The sequence below is a fragment of the Strongylocentrotus purpuratus genome, unplaced genomic scaffold (assembly GCF_000002235.5).
Source record: "Strongylocentrotus purpuratus isolate Spur 01 unplaced genomic scaffold, Spur_5.0 spur5_scaffold_1, whole genome shotgun sequence".
NCBI classification, from domain to species: domain Eukaryota; kingdom Metazoa; phylum Echinodermata; class Echinoidea; order Camarodonta; family Strongylocentrotidae; genus Strongylocentrotus; species Strongylocentrotus purpuratus.
Window position 1 is genome coordinate 5,623,952 of NW_022145594.1, and position 17,647 is coordinate 5,641,598.

General features: G+C 38.1%; 1 protein-coding gene across 2 annotated transcripts; it reads right to left on the reverse strand.

Moving 5' to 3' along the window:
• Positions 1 to 260: 260 nt before the first annotated feature.
• Positions 261 to 13,425, reverse strand: LOC591744 (PR domain zinc finger protein 10). Of its 2 annotated transcripts, none has more exons than XM_030977564.1 (9): positions 13,349 to 13,425; positions 11,024 to 11,238; positions 10,546 to 10,711; positions 9,749 to 9,958; positions 7,948 to 8,124; positions 7,351 to 7,497; positions 6,395 to 6,498; positions 5,413 to 5,665; positions 261 to 4,359 (listed from the first exon to the last, which is right to left on the reverse strand). In XM_030977564.1, exons 2-9 carry the CDS (start codon positions 11,156 to 11,158, stop codon positions 1,343 to 1,345), a joined length of 4,209 nt encoding a protein of 1,402 aa, XP_030833424.1. In that variant the 5' UTR covers positions 11,159 to 11,238; positions 13,349 to 13,425; the 3' UTR covers positions 261 to 1,342. The 2 variants fall into 2 exon arrangements, with proteins under 2 accessions (XP_030833424.1, XP_030833423.1); XM_030977563.1 differs by having other exon boundaries at positions 10,546 to 10,717.
• Positions 13,426 to 17,647: the final 4,222 nt, after the last annotated feature.

Here is a 17,647-nt window from a genome sequence, read left to right on the forward strand (position 1 = left end):
TTTAAGATAAGAAACTTCCACTCTAATATTTCCCATATTTACAACTATAAATAAGAAAGGAATTCTCCTCTGTATATATACAAAATAATAGCGACAATTTTTACATGTACAAACGCTTGTTGGATACAACATTAAAACAAATGACTGCCTATCATGTCAAATCTTCTGTTTAAAGCAAGAGCAGCAATCACCCTGTGTTCAGGTTTGTTCAGACATGAGTTACAGTGAAGTATGTTTTACAATTTCTGTATCTTATAACATGTTGCATACAGTTGCCATTCATTTACAACTCAAAACAAACATGAAAACATGGCAGCTTTTTTTTTTTACAGTACCTCATCTGAATAAGCCTTTAAAGTGCACAAGTTAACACAGGAATTCAAATTGGAATTATTTGAAATGTCACAATTTTAAATTGATCATTGTCAAACAGGACTAATCACCCTAATGAAAAATAATAAGATTTAGAGGGATTACCCAAGAGGTACATGAGATATTCATGTGGTAAACATGGATTAAAAAAAGGAGGAAAATTGTTAAGATCACACAGATATCTTCTGAGCATAGGACTTATATTAGAGAGTCGACTCATTATATTATATTATATCAGTGAGTCGACTCAAGTACATGTACTAATAAGTTGCCTTTATCATTATTTAGAATGTCTTTTTTGACCCATCACATGACAGGCGAGATCACTCTCTTCTTTTAGTCATGATATGAAATCCGTAAACATTCTTTTCTTCAAAATAAATATATAACTATTTATTATTATTATTCAAACAAAACAAAAAACAAAAACTTTCTAAATATTTTTAACACTTTGCAAACTGTTATAAAACATTTGTTTTGCAGCAAGAATTTGTTGAGAATTCAATTCAATTTCCCCCCATCATTTCACACCATGAAAATGTCAAGAATCTGAAGCACCTACAAAATTCATGAAAGTTTCTAAACAATTAGTAAATTTTATGAATGAATTCATTGCCTATTAAATCTACACAAATACTGTTTCCAACTTCTAAATATTAAGAATGTACATGATTCTCCAAATTGTAATTCTACTGTCTTTGACCATCTCTCATCCTACATTCCACATTAACAAGGTTTCTCCAACATGGGACAAAAGCCTCTATAAAAATCTACCTATTGCCAACTGGTGTGATATTCTACTTGTTCAAACGTTTAAAACCCATTTATATATTTAAAGCCCTCAAGCTATTTGTTGCAATGATTTCAGTTGATCATACAATTACACTCGTTACCTGGTTCATGTTGATGTGAGCCTATGATTATGTAATATTTCAGTTACAGTGTGATAGAGCTCTGGAAATAAAGCATGTTATCTGAAAGTTTGTGTGTAGTTGTTCCAGTTCCTAGCTAGGAAGACCTGTTGGGTCTGTCCCTGTTGGTTCTGGACCTGGATCTCCACCTGACCTGGTTGGACCTGGACCCCTTGTTGTTGGTGCCCTTGCGACTGAGCCTGGATGATGGATGAAGGAATGGGGACAATGTTCTGAGCAGAGGATTGGAGCTGCAGGAGCTGCGTGGCTTGTTGGAAGTGTGTCGGAGACTGCCGAAGGTGGCTGACGTCAATAGTCTGAGGGCCTCCTTCGACTTGCGTCACCTCGGCCACGTTTGGTTGGCTGGCAGAAACTGTTGTTGCAACCTGACCTACAGGCTGGCTGATACCTAGTGCGGCTTGACTAACAGCCATGGCGGCCTGGGTGACAGTCAATTGGGGCAACTGATTCTGGGCAATGGATGCCTGGTTGGCGTGGATGGAAACAGGTACAGTGATGGTTTGAGGCTGGCCAGAAATCTGGAAGGTCGACTGTCCAAGGAGTCCAGGCTGGGAATGTATAATCCTCTGGGCTAGGTTCTGATAATCAGCATTGGGCTGCTGGCGGAATTCATTGATGGTCTGTGAGAGTTCTGACATCGCCTGGGTTAGCAGATCTGTAGCTTGCACAGACTCTGTCTGCACAACAGGCACCTGACTCGTTTCAATGTACCGAATAGTTTGTTGGTTTTCAGTACTACGTTCAGTGCTGACAGAAGCACCATCGTTCTGACCTTGAGGTGCAACAACCACTTGTAATGTCTGCTGGCCGCCAAGAACTTGCCCACTGATGTGCTGCAGAATTGGCTGTAGGGTTGTGGTTCCATCAGGGTTGACGGTGGCTATTTGGATGTGCTGAAGATCATTTGCAGTAAGCTGTGTCTGATTCTGAGACAAAGCCTCCTGTACAGCTTGCTGGATGTTCTCTGGTACTTGTGCCACCAACGTGATGGAACCAGGCTGCTGACCTTCCGCTTGGACAGGTGTCTGCTCCTGGACAACTGTCAGCTGCTGAGGATTGTTCATCATGGCTGCTGCCTGGACAGGCTCCATGTGCTTCTTGCGGACGTGATCCATCATTTTAGCCTTTGTACTGTACTGCCTTGGACAATGTGCACAGGCAAAGTAATGGGTTGTTGTTGTCCCTGCAGGCGCTGTGTGTGGATTACCAAATGGGCTGTTGGGGTCACCTTTGGTTTGGCGGAGACTTGGAGGGACAGAAGCTCCAGGATGATTTTTAACAATATGAATCTTCCTCTTGCTACTGCTCTTGTAGACTTTCTCACAGTATGCACAGAAATAGTTGCGGTTTGGTTTGACGATTGGCAGGTTAAGTTCTGGTACGGTATCAGGGGCAACCTCTGGGTGGCGCTTTGCAAGATGATTAACGAGCATCCCCCTACGCTTGAACCCTAAGGTACATGGACGACACTTGAAAGTAAAGGCAGTCATTTCAGAGGGAGGAATCTTTGGTTTGAAGGGCATCTTCTTCGGTTCTTCAGCTTCCAACTTATTCCGCAGCTCCCGTTCTGGATTGTGCATCCTGGACATATGCTCCTTCAATTTGTCTTTCCTTTTGAACTGTTTGCCACAGTTGGCGCAGAGGAAGTCCTTCTGGTTAGAGTGACGAAGCATGTGCAACTTTAATTTATCTGGACGGGGGAATATCTTGTGACAGTGCATGCAGGGGAACTCCTTCATGGAATGGAAACCTCGAATGTGCTTCCTAACGTGGTTATATTCTGAAAAGCGCTTGCCACAGTGGGGACAGGTATAGAATCCATTGAATGCATGGGTTTGGACATGAAGTTTGAGGTGCTCATTGCGATCAAAAGTATCAGCACAAAAAGGGCATGTGTAGTACTTTGTCCCACTATGAGTCTTCAGATGGACTGACAGTGCTGAATTGTTCAAGAAGCACTTGTTGCAGAACTCACACTGAACAGTCTTCTTCCTCTCCCGAGAATGGAGGTCCATGTGTCGATTGTATCGGACCTTGATTCGGAACACCTTGAAACATTCTCTGCATCTGTAGGTAGGGCGGGTCCTGGAGCGTAGCACAAACTCTCCAGTGGAACCCTGTCTGCGACCATGGTCAGTAGCGTGTAGTGCCAGTTCCTTCTGGGATGGAAACACCTCTGTGCAGGTAGGGCAAATGAAGCCTCCTTTAGTGTCTCCACTATTCTCCTCCTCCTCTTCTTTCGCTGCAGCCTGTCCTGCAGCACTAGCTGATGCATCTCCTTCACCATCAACAGGTTTCTGACCTTCCTGGCTGGCATGAACATCCGATGGAACATCATCTCCATCCTCTCTAATTCCATCATCTCTGTTCTCATGGTTGATGTCTTCTTTTTTCATTTCCAATTCATCTTCTTCATCTTCCTCTTCCTCCTCCTCTTCCACTTCACCATCTTCCATATCTTCATCCTCCATCTCCTCCTCCTCCTCACCATCATCTCTCATTGCTTCAGGATTCTCATCAAAGTGAAGGCTGACATGAATCTTCAACATGCGTTTACTCTCAAACTCCAGGTCACAGTGTTCGCAAGCAAATGACAGGTTTCCGTCGCCTGTGGGCTGGTCTGATTTCCGTCGTCTTAGCGGGGGAAGCGGCCCTGAGAACTCTCCCCTCTCTTTATGCCGGCGCATGTGTCTTGTGCGGTTGTAGATATGGGCGAATGTCTTATTGCAAACATCACATGTGAAGTTCTTCTCACCGGAATGCATCACTAGATGGCGCTGTAGACTGTAGAACCGTGGAAACTTCTTATCACAGTAATCACAGCTATACTCTTCCTTGGTCTCTGACTTCATATGTTCCAGTTTGGCTTGAGCAAGCTTGCGCTGCCGTTGCCTGTAGCCTTCTGGATATTTTCGTGGCCTACCCCGCTTGCCCCGGCCTCGACTCTTAACAACCGGGGCATCGTGGCTGGACAGATGTTTCTGGAGGAGTTCAGAGGTTCGGAATTTACGTGTGCACTCAAAGCAGGGCCACGTGTTCTCCTTCTCTTGCAATTCTGTGAACAATTAAAGAGAGACACATAGAAATTACATTACCAGTGATGGCTTCAAACAAGCTCTATAAAAAATACTACACTGAATGATGCTTGACGGATATTGATACTTAATAAAGTCTTTATAATCTATGGCATCATACAGGATGGTAATCAAAACAAATTCATTAATCTCTTAAAGGCCGTCTGTACTAGTTCGGCCAGAAGGGATTAGACCACCCAGCGAGGTCACTGACAGGTGGCTATCTCATCAACTCAGCTCTCAATTAAAATAAGAAAAAAGAGGATCTTTGGGGACCAACAGGCAACGATTGGGGAAGTTTTTTACATAGAGGAAGCAAGTAGCTACAAGTAGTACAGTGGGGCTTTAATGGTCTATGCATAGGCCTTGGCATACTAGACCCTAAGCTCTCTCCTATTTGGATATGCTGGACGGTTGCACATCGATCTCTAAATACCCCTGCCCCCTTTTCCTAACGGTATGCCTCTTATATCATTTCCCAATCTTGTGAAAAGTTTTTTAATGTTTCTTCATTTACCTGCAGTTTCCTCTGCAGTAAGTAATGTCTAAGATGATTTCTTCTGATTGACCGTGTGAAGTCACAATGCCTTTCAGTAATTATTTCACTTAGATTTTGTCGCAGGTAAGTAAAAGTCTAAAATGCGATTTGAATACAAGATAATTTAACTTCTTAGCTTAGCGATTTACTTAGTAGATTTCTTACTTATTTTAAGTAATGAATTGAATACCGGCCCAGATCCTTATATCCTTCCTGGGTACTATAATCTTGATAATTGCAAGGTTATGTCAATACTATCCTTCCCTTTCCCTTCCGGTGACACCCCGACTCCATTCCCAGAACTTAGACTAATTCTAATACGTCTTTCCTTTTGCAAACGTGTGACTCAGACTGATCACTTAGCTGGAGAAAGTCCACAGGAGTGGATGAAAGCTTGCAAAACAAATTTAAGGTTGGTAGAAGCTTAAAAACTACATGTTATCATTATCCCCAACTGATGAAAGTTTTCTGTAGAGTTTTCTAAAACGTTTCTTACCTGCGGCTTCCTCTGCGGTTATTTCTAGGATGTTCTCCCCAATAGTCTCTGCATACGCCTTGGCATACCATATCCTCAGCTCCGTCCTTGGTGGGATGTTCTTGATGGTTGCAAAGTAGATCTCTGTACCACCGAGCTGGAATGCTATCAGGTTCTGTTCTGAGTAGCACGAAGCGGGCCGGATGAAGCTCATCCAGTTAGACTCGTACTCGTCGGCGCAGTCTATGTACATGTCCTCACCATTGCGCTTCACCTACAAGTGTTTGGAAGAGGGAGAGAGAGAAAACACAGGGATGCCAGTTAGAATTGATCAGAGGGTCTGAAAATCACTTAGAATGAGCTATTTAGTACACAAAAAAAGCCTAAACTATGGTCTGAAAATAACTCGCTAGGGCCTGAATTCAGGCTATTGCCTGAAAACATCATGACACATTATGCTGTACCATGTGTACTAGTGCTGTAGTCAAACGTTTAACCGTCTGGTATCCGACCGCCCATGGCGGATTCCGTTTTCAATTGGACATTTTTTTTTTTTTTAATCGTTTAACCGAAAACCGTCCGGTTTTGACTGGCGGTTAAACGGAATTGGAGATATCCGTGTGTTACAGCACTAATGTGTACAATAAGATGTATTATACAACAGTTACAACTCACTTCTAAATCCTAACCAAATGATTGGTTTAACACGAAAGCATACCTACCATAGATGCATACAGCCAGAGCCTCAACTCAAGTGCAGATAGATTGTATAATGTGCTTAGGAATCACTTAACAATCTCACCCCACTATTTAAGTCTTTACTCAGAGCCACAAATACGTGTGGGTTCCGTATGTATTAGTGGGACACCAAAAATGTCACGAAGTGGGTCCCTAATTTTTGGAATTATCCATATTCACTAATGCACTTGCAAACATGTATTATTTGTATAATAATATTATCGTAGGTAAAAGCTAACGGACATCATTGGGGTACTAGTCTTACATTCCATGTCATGTGGTCTTTCGGGACTTCATCTCTGGTGACTATTCTCCCCTCAAGAGGTCCAAACTGAGTTCTCTTTGAAATGGTTCTCTTTGCAAACACACCTGAAATGATCAAATCAACATAACACATAACTCATTCATCATTTTAATAAAATATGATTTTCTTTTTCATTCAAAAAGTGTTTATAAATTCTTACACAGGGTTCCAGCATTTTCTGAAAACAAAATTAGATTCTTACAATTTGTCCTGCATTGGAGGTTCAGAATTTCAGGATTTTTACACTGAAAAGCCAACACAGCCAATCATGGGGTTGATACGCCAACTGGACAAGAGACAATATATAGAGATTTTGAAGCCGATGAAATTCCCTGATTTTTCCTGATTTTGGCACAAGTCCCAGACTTGAATTAAATAAGAACTCTGCCCTCATCACCCTCCCCAATCATAAGTTCAATGAGAGGTTCTTCCTAAAGATGTAATAAAGATTCTTACACCTTGACTATAAGAGGCAGACTGACCCTTTTTCTCCCCCTTAAAAACCCTAAATACATCGTTTACCAATGTTTAATCTGATATGCATGGCCCTACTTATTATCAGTGCCTGTGATATGGTGTAATATTGAAGCCCTAAAAAAATTGTGATTCAAATTGATAATGAAGTGCCTAAAAAAAAAAATCTTTAAGTGACCAGTTTTATCATACTTATTTTCCCCGATAGACTATAGTGTTATGAAAACCGTTAAAAAAAAACAGTTTTTGAAATTTTGATTTCCAATCATATCTTGATAGTCAGGCGATCGGCTTGTAAAATTCATGGGGTTCCTGACTGACCTAAAGGTTAATAATTATGATTGCTGCATAACCCAATTCAAGGATTTTGTTTCAGAATCTGAGACAAAGATACCCTAACCCTTTAAACACACTCTCTTCCCCCTAAATTGTTGCTTGCTTACCTATCTCATCATCCTCGACCTTGAAGATTTGTAGCATAGGAGGCAGACTGGCCCTAGCCCTTGAGATGATGGGTTTATCTGCAATGGTCTGGATGGCTCCCTGGCGTAAGAACTCCTCCTCATCTACAGGGTCTCGGTCATCACCCGCTGCAATGAGTGGCAATGGGGAATAAATGGCATTGTCACATCAGGGGGATGTTACACAAAGATCCTAAGTTGAACTTATCTCTAAGTTGGACTTCAAAATTATGGAAAGCCCTGAACATCCTTGAAAATATGTTGTAAAAATTATTTTCAAAGGCATAAAATGCTGATTCAAATCATAATGGCTGGAATGCTCCCCAGGCAGTGGAGAATGTGCATACATTGTGTGCAGGTAATCCTTAATCCGGGGTAATAATGACCGGGGTAATAATGACCGGGGTAATAATATATATCTGTAAAGCGTTTTGAGAGGGCCTGCGATCCTGAAATGGCAACAAAAGAACAAACTATTATTATTCCTATTGTTTTGTGCAAAGTTGCACATGTGGTAAACTTCCAACTGTGCAATAAAGCATAGCAAGCAACTGAAGTGCTAATGGTGGAAAACCTTACCTCCCGGTGGTTCATCCTCTTCCTCTGTATCATGGAGTAGCTGATGGACCGCTTTGGAGGCTTTCCTCTCAGGTCTGTTCCTTGGTACATTGGGGACCAGGTTCAACCCAGATGGGCCAGCTATGTCCTCAGGTTTAATGCTGTTGATCATGTTCACAAGTCCAGAATTTACTTGCCCTAACGAAGCAATTAGTGAAATATTCAAAATCAATGAAAAGACTTGTAAACCATACTCTATTGAATTATTTAAATTTGACTAACTGAAAATTGAAGGGAGACACTGTATCTATGAGTGATATGAGTAGTTCAATTCAATTCAATTCAAGGTTTATTAAAAACATGTGTCGCAGTCCAATGGCTGAATTGGTCATGTGTACAATTAAAAGACTCATTGCATATTTCAAACATAAAATACAGTTACAATTGATTTGTCAATATTGAAATATATATGAGATTGCTTGGGCAGCAAAAATAAGAAAACATAATATAACATAAAGTCAGAATAACGAAGAGGAGAAACATCAAGAAAAGAAGTAACAGAGGAAGTTGTAAAAATGTTGTGATGACTTGATTAGCCCATGCAGAATTCAAGTCAGACTATTAGAGTGAATCTAGTTGACATACAGAAATATGTGCCCACTAGCCCATCAAATTCATAACCATAATTCATTTCGGGGAGGGTCCAATTGTACCCCTATTCAGATTTACAATTATAATATCTATCTCAATTTTGCATCAACAACAATTTTCATCAAGTGCAACTGTTAAAAAAACAAGGCCCATAACACACAAGACTAAAATTGTTTGTTTGTTTGTTTTATGTGACTGCTAAGAAAGCATTTGCATGCTTCTAAGTAAGCAACCAGGGGACCAACAGCTTTAAATCCTCTCCAAGGGACTACCTAATGAGGATTGATGCCTTGCCAAATGGCACTAGCGCATAGACTTGGTTTCGAACCTGGGACTTCCCGGTTACGAGACCACTGCTCTAAGTAGGAGTGTCATGGCTGAGTAGTTTAAGGCGCTTGACTTGAGATGCGAAGGTCGAGGGTTTGAATCGCGACACAGCACTTATATCATTAGCCGAGATATTAACCTGCACTTGCTACTCTCCAACCAGGTGCTAAATGGGTACCCGGTAGGATGCAACCGCCATTGTTGGTCAAACAGTTTTTGAGCGTCAAATAATGCCTGGCTGGAATGCTCCCTAGGGAGTGGAGATTGTGCACACAGTGTGTGCGGGCAAGCACTGAATCCAATGACCGGGTAAAAGTATATCTGTAAAGCACTTAAAGACATTGTAGATGTATTAAGCACTATATAAAACCAGATTGTTCATGAGGGACCTTAAATCCACAAGCCTTGCTTTCAACCAAGGTCACCCCATCTTTCTATTGTAACGCCATATTCTGTTCACTCTTTTATATTCATGTCATATTTGTAATGTGTGTAAATAAAACTTGAAACTTGAAACTTGAAACTTGAGATTATTATTATTATTATCATTACCACTGAGCCATCGCACCTCCTTAATTGTGAAGAGAAGCCTGAACAAGGCATGTGTATTGTGTAGCTTCTCAATGAGGCGCGATAACTCAGTCGGTAGAGCGGTAATTCGGTGACCCGGGTTTGAAACCAAGGCGATGCGCTAGTGCCCTTTGGTAAGGCATTAATCCTCCTTACCAGGTCTCTCGGAGAGGACCTAAAGCTGTAGGTCCTCTGGTTGCTCACTAACAAGCATTTATGCTTTCTTAGCAGTCTGGTAAAATAACCACCACTACATTAACTAAACCTATCTCACCATTGTGCATGATCTGTGCCACGGATGCTGGGTTAAGGGTAACGCTGATCTGAGCAGTGGAGAGCTCCATCAGGTCCCTGGACTCTGTTCTCTGCTGGGATTGGTCTGCTGTTGATGCGGTATCCATGGTGATGATGTGGGTGGGGACAGGGTGGTGGGATAAGCTGGAGTCTGGTAGGATGGTGACGGCTATAGGGATTGCCTCATTGTCTATCAAAATAATGGGATATATACATGACATGATGAAACGTATGAAAGTATTCATCACAATCAGGATCTTAGTCAGATTTTGGTCTGATTAAAAGGCTTTTAGAGTATATCCAAACTGCATGCAAATTCTAGTCAAATCATATTTATAACAATAATTCAAATATTCCTAAATGCAAAGTTAATTTATATAAATTCATACACACTGACCAATCCTCGACTTGCAATTCAAGTGAGGAAGAAACATGTTCAGAGTCGCTACTACATTAACACAAGTAATTTTTTAATCACTATTGGTCTGGAGTGACTGTAGAGTTTTATACAAGTGTTCCAGTAAATCATACAAATATAAATCATGTTGGAAAGGGACTTGTTTAGATTTAATTTCACCAATCTGAAATGGTGTCAGAGCTTTAAAGCCTTCTGCACTAGTTTGGCCAGGGGAATTAGACCTCCCTGCAAGATCACTGACAGGTGATCTTATCTCATCAAATCAGCTCTCAATTAACAACAGGCACCGATTAGGCATTGTTTGCTAAATAGAGGGCGCAATTAGCTACAAGTAGTACAGTGGGGCTTTAATGTTTCACCTGGTGTGTGTTGTTGCTCTCCCTGGGCAGCTGCTGCTGCTGTTGCCTCATTATACACTGCCTCTCCAAGTCCCTGGACGGTGGATTCTGGACTTTCTGGATGATTGTCTCTGGCAGGAGCACGTCTACTGGAGACCATTACACTTGTACCCTCACCAGATGGAGGCTGTAGCTAAACAGAATTACATGTAAATAATAATAAGTTGTAGTATTCATATAAGTCCTTGAAGGAGCTAATTATGTACCAATCTGAAGAAAAAGATAAGGGTAGAAAGGGTAGGCCCTACTGTCTCTCTCACCCCCCCCCCCCCCACAATTTTTTTTTTTTTTAAATATACATATATAAGAACATTTCATTTACATTATGAAATTGAAAACTTTAGAATAACCCTTTTCACAGACATCTCTGGTGAGTATGTTTTAACACCAATCTGTCAAGTGTACACAACAATTCCAACTTCATAAAATTGTGACTTACATGTAGTTCTAAGGTGTTGTCAGAGCTTGATACTCCATCATGCTGCATAGGACTCCTGACAGGATGATGCTGCTGCAGTTGCTGGTTATCACCAGCGTGTGGCGGCCACACTAGCTCTCTGCCATCAGCCTCCATGTTGTCTCTGAGACGGGAAGGCTGACGTCAGGTAACCGAGAACGCTACGGCTTGTCAGAGCTCTAGAATGGTCTGTGAAACTGCACGAGAGAAAAAGATGAAGAGACAAAAGTTATTTCACCATGGAGTAAAAAAAAATTACTCTAATGTACATGGGAGCTCTTTCGGATTGGGTAGAGTAAATATGAAACTAGGTTTTACTGATAATTTAAATGCAATTTCATGTAGACCTCTAGGTTTTCTATTTTTACCATAAGTGTTGTTTTTGTTGTTTTTTTGTTTTTTTTGGGGGGGGGGGTATAATTCTCGATAGGAGCTCTATAGTATACAGAGTTAAATTGATCACTAATTCATTGTATTATTCATATTTTTATGTTTTTTAATCTATCTTTTAGTAGTGTGGGTACTTTTGTCTTGATCGAGGTCAGACTATCCGTAACTAAAAAAGTATAACAGTATAGATCTAGATCTAGGATCTTCTAAAAATTAAAATATAAAAAATAAAACAAAGCAAGAAAAATGTTTTTTTTAAAAGAAGAAGAAAAAAAAGAAAAAACAAAATTTGAAATCGAAATTAAAATACAAGCAAAAGAAGAAAAAATAAATAAATGATGACTTCAGTCTTTCGCTTTCAGTTTCAGATAGATTTATTTGAAGAAAAAAAAAAATTTGGTCAATATTAATTTAATTGTTTTATTTCATCAAATTTGTTCATGAAAATCAAGACTTCTTTGTTAATGACCATTTTAATAAGGCCATGTAAAATTGATTTCATGTTGATCGTCCCCGCCCGCTTCCTTTTTGGGGGCCGCCTCCTATTTTTTGTTATTTGTTATTTTTTTATTTTAAAAAAAAAAAAAAAATTAATTTTTTTTTTATTTATTTATTTTTTTGAAAGAAAAAAAACATGAAAAACACTGCTAAAATGGCTCTATTTCTGATTAAAAAAAAAAAAAAAATTGTCGGCGGCCATCTTGAAAAAAAATAGCCTCGACTGTCAGGGAAAATGTACCGAGCGGCCATTTTGAGCGGCCATTTTGAAATATCAAATATCAAATAACATGGTACACCCTCCTCCTCTTTTTCAAAAAATCCGGACGATCAACATGTAATCAATTTTACATGGCCTAATGTATGCCTAGGGGTCTATAGCCTAGTAGGCTATACGGTAGCCATAGGCTAGCTACATTGTATGTCCATGACCATTGCTCTAATTTGATTATTTGTATTATTAGTCTATAGGCCTATTAATAATTAATTAATTGCTTCCAGAAAGTGATGAAGAAACTCGGTTAACTAGCTCAGTTTGAACTTGAAGCTAGCTAACACATTAGACTATATCACAGAGATAAGACACCCCCATTCGTGTAAATGGATACAATCCGGACCGGGGTGGTCCATTTTCCCTAGGTTGGTCCAATGTCACGAAAACTTCATGCCCAGCGGTCCGCTGCCCAACAGTTTGCACGCATGCACGGCATTACAGAAAATAGGGAGCGCATTCATTTGGGCGAGGAAAATGGACGCCTCCAAAAGCAAAGCAGCCGTGAAAGCCCCAGTCAGATCGCGCTCGAGGGACATATGGAGAAGTAATTTTCTGAGTTATATACTCCCGAATTCGAAAAATTGTCAAATTATGGCACACTTTGATTATATAAAAAACAAAATGATAAAATTAAGCATAATAAGAGGTATGTCAACTGCGTTTTAAACCAAGAAATGTTATTGACGTGTTTTTTTTTCTCGCCATCTTGTTCACTCCGCTGCATAAAGAAACTCCCCCATTTCTGGATCACTAACTACGAGTCAGTGTAAATAAAGACACTAATTCAGGAAAAATTCGACCAAAATAAACCACACACACAAAATATATCTCATCATCAACACTTGTTAAATGCATATTTCATATTTAAAATCGATATTTCTGACGTTATAAACAAATATTCGCTCTCAAAACAGTGCAAACATCTCCACAAGATGGGTCGTGCAAATTATTTTGGGTGGGTCATGACGACGTTTTCGTAGAGCGTTATTGTGATCCGAATTTTAGGCGAACATTTTCATCTGTAACATGATATAAACTGGTAACATCATACAACTCTTAGAACTAACCTCTCACAGGAAATAAATATTTAACATGAGTAATAAGAAGTCAGAAAATTGTGAAATATGAGGTGTATTTTTGCTTACCCTTCACCTCTGTCGTAGGTTGTTTGCGCCCGATTCGGTTACTTCGATAGCCAAATGAAAGCTGAAATCTCATTGGATGATGCTCGTGCCAAGCAAAGGCTCCATCGCATTTATTTTTCACATTTTCATCAATTTCCTGATTGACTGAACAATTTCTTTTACATTTTACTTCTTTATTTACTTTATATATTACCTTTGATATTCTTTAAATACATATTTTTGAAACACAATCGAAAAATCAAGCTGTAAATGGTGTTTAGATTATTGATGAAATATAGCCAATAGAATCACGCGTAGTTTATGACATAACAGTGTCGGTGACGTTGGGCTGCTCCAAAATCTAATGAATATTGATGATATGCAAACAAGGTGAAAGGACAGCTCCAAAATAATGCAATAATTTGCACCAATTAATAATGGACTCTCCCATGAAGTTTTGACCACTTGTTTAGATTATCAAAACTTCGGGAAAATAATAAAAAATGTGGAAACTGTTGAGAATTGAAAAATCCATCAAAGAAGGAGAGATATATAGGAAACTTCCAATAAAGATGTCAAATTCATTAAATCTGTTACTAATTTTGGTTGTGTCTGGGATTATTTGATGCAATAGCTAGCCCCTTGATTCTCCATTCCATTGTCTAAATCTTCCTTTTTATTTTGTAAACTAAGAAGAAAAAGGGCATTACAATTATGTGTAGCCATGAAAGTCATGATTATTATATAACAACAAATGAATGAAATAAAATAAAATAAAATAAAATTAGGCATATGATGATGAAAATAATGTTAATAAAAAAATAATGAAAACAACAATGATAGCAATTACAATGATAATGATAATAATAATTATAATAATAATAACAAATTCATTGAATATTTGAAGTTCGTGAACGGAAGGAATAGTTTCAATGTAGGCCTGGCCTCACTTAGCATTTACACATAAGGCTAAATAACAAAAGTATCGAGTTTCTCATCCGGACTTTTATCCAACTAGGAGGCAGGGCTTTATACTATGTTTACAATTTTTGATGAAAATGTTCATCACAGCCTTTTTCTTTTTTTCTGAATAGTAGATAGTAGAAAAAAGGAGGTGGGCAGGTGGACGATTAACTCGTTACTTTTGCTATTTGGCGTAAACTAGAAAGTAAAGGATGGAAATCATTTTTGGTTCTTTGCAATCGTTCATCTATGAGATAGGCTTTGTTGACTTTAACTCCTTTTAAGACTTAAAGAAATGAAAAAAGGTAATTAAAAATGATAATAAAAATGATAACAAAATATGATGATAGTAATAGTAATAACAATAATAATAATAGTAAGAAGAAGAAGAAGAAGAAGAAGAAGGTGAAGGAGAATAAAAAATAAATAGAAGGAATGAAAAAGAAGACATAGCAAATAAAGAAAAAGAGGTGGAAAAGAAAAAAGAAAGAAGAAAAAAGATAACTAACATAAGGGAAAAGTTAATGCAGAGCACAAATACAATTTGGAAGGCTATATGACATATTCATGATTTTATTGAAAGAGAAAAGTATCAAGTAGGACTAGGATATACAAATCATACAGGGATAAAGGAAGATAGAGAGGGAGAGAGAGAGAGATAGAAACGAAGAGAGGGATAGAGAGAGAGAGAGAGAGAGAGCGAAAGGAGGTGAGAGTGCATGGGTGGAAAATCAAGTAGCAAGCCTTTTACATGAAAAACATTTTGGAACAGACAATCCGACACACTTTAATTTTTTTTATTAAAAGTATAACTTTATTCAAAACAAGTTATAGAATCACAATAAATTCAATTATTTTTCATTAAAGTTCACAGATAATTAGAATTTCATATTTTTTCCCTTCACAAAATCAAGAAGTATTTTAGAAAATAGATTGTAGCATACCGTTTCCTGCTCTCGATACACACTCGTTGAGAAAGTAAGAATGTACATTTATAATCACACACAAAATATGTTCTGGCAGCAATAACTGATTTTAGAACTTTAGAAGCAGATCCAGGGGGTACCAGAGGGGCATGTGCCTCCTTACATTATCTTTAGTACATAATCAAATCAACACCCCCCCCCCCCCCCCAGCTATTCAGCCTGGATCGGAGTGATCGACTGAAATTCAGACGGTATATTTTCATTGTGTATACATGTATTTACTAAAGTAGTTGTACAAATCCGAACAGATAACTACACATCATTCTGCATCTTAAACAGTAACATTACTATCGAGCACATTTTGTATTATTTAGACGCCATTCACTGACCCCCCCCCCCCCCCCCCCCCCCCAATTATGGACAGCATATCTTTAAACTTCATTACTTACAAAATACATGTATTGAGAAAAACTGCAATAAAATTCATCCAGAATACACTGCAGGCATTTTGAAAGACATGTAATTCAATGGATAATTTAGAACATTGAAACTGCACATGAACATTCATCTCCTACTTCAGATTTTTGTCCGATCTACTGATATAATTATGTGTTATAATTCTAAAGACTGCTCTGAAGATAAAGAGACCTAAAGGGGAAGTCCAACTAGTTTTCCTCTAGAAACGTTCAGTCATACATGCACCCTAAATATACAAGACAACCCCTGTATGGAAAAACACATCAATTTCGTCATCAATAACAAATAATGAAAGTTTATGAAATGTTATGTACTGAGCAAATTGGAGTGGAGCTCGCAAGACACAATGTACATCACAGAGCTCCCAATTCGTGATCACAACTTAAAAAATTCTTTCTCACTTTTTTAAAGGCATATAGTAGATTTGTGGTCTCTATAGTACTTGTTTTGAGCTAGCCTTTTTGAATGTTTTTAACAAGAACATATGGTACTATGATACATGTACACACTGTAAAGGACCATCATAATTAGTCTAATCTATGCATATATCTACAGACATTGTATCTATTTGTATCTATATAAAAAAAAAGAGATTTTTCAAGGCATTTGAATATACATTGTATGTGAACACGATCATTACATAAAAATACAGTCAAGTTCATGTTTTGATATAATCATCAGGAATAAAACTCTTAAAATTGAAAGATACAGAAATAACAAGGTCACTTGAATTATTATTGAATTTTGGTATTGAATATTGAAATTAATATCACTTGTATCAACACACAAAAAGATGTTATCATCTGTATGAAGAATATAATTTGCATACAAATTACAGGTAATGGTTGATCATTTCTAGACCTATAACAAGTTAACAACTATTCGTTTCAGATTCTGCTACAGATTTAAACTTTGTTTACATTGTAATTCAGCTTAAAATGGTTGCAGTTTACTCAAGATATCAAGAATTCATATTGTTCAACTCATCACACATTTATTAATGTGGCTTAAAGTGTACTAATCACTAGATCATGTTTTGTTCTTGATGTAAGGGGTTACATATGGCTATACCTTATTAAAATAGGAGCTTCAAGTACTACTTGTACAAAGATATATTCCAGTGAAACGTCTCGTTGAGAAGACAAGTGAACACACACATACGCTCAAGCACAGAACCCAAGTTCGCCTTGGGTTCCATGAGGGCCATATATGCAGCTTTTGTTACGTTATCCTTTATTTTCTTCATACTCCTAACAGAATGCCAGGTAAAGATCTTGGAAGTTGCTTTTATTATTCATACCTTCTTGCTATTCTCAATATTTGTAAGGTGACTGGTACACCTTCATTTCCTTACTGTTTATTACTATAGAAGAAAAATTGACCTCTTTAAAAGTTTACAAGATCATGCTATATTGTTTGAACTGTAGTACTTAAAGAGTGCAGATCAATTCAGTTTTTCCAAATATTACAAAGAAAATTATATGAAGGTAAAAATATGATTTAGAATTTCTATGAAGTACATTCACAAAAACAGTACTGCAGGAAAAAAGTACCGGTATAGACAGTGTGTACCACTCCAAATAATAACAATACTGTACCATTTTTTCATTACCATATAGAAGAGCCCTGTTAGTTATAGAGTGCAGATCTATGAAGTTTTTTTTCAAAATATTCCAAAGAACATTATACGAAGGTAAAAATATGATTCAGAATTTCTATGAAGACATTCACAAAAACAGTACTGCAGGAAAAAAGTATAGAGAGTTTATATCACTCCTTATAATAACAATACTGTACCATATTTTCATTGCCCTATAGAAGTTTGACAACACAGATTCTGACACTTTGATGAAACTTGAAAGTACTGTATAATGGTTCAAGAAAAGCCCTGTTAGTTATAGAGTGCAGATCTATTCAGTTTGTCCATAGGTATATTCCAAAGAATATGATATGA

Bases quoted from the DNA above. Each gene is read 5' to 3' on its own strand.
- LOC591744 (XM_030977563.1), bottom strand. From the start codon at position 11,158: ATGGAGGCTGATGGCAGAGAGCTAGTGTGGCCGCCACACGCTGGTGAT. The intron at 9,959-10,545 runs GTGAAACATTAA...TTATTTTGATAG, and splicing joins AGAGCAACAACACACACCAG to ACAATGAGGCAATCCCTATA. The intron at 4,360-5,412 runs GTAAGAAACGTT...AATTGTTCACAG, and splicing joins AACCGCAGAGGAAGCCGCAG to AATTGCAAGAGAAGGAGAAC.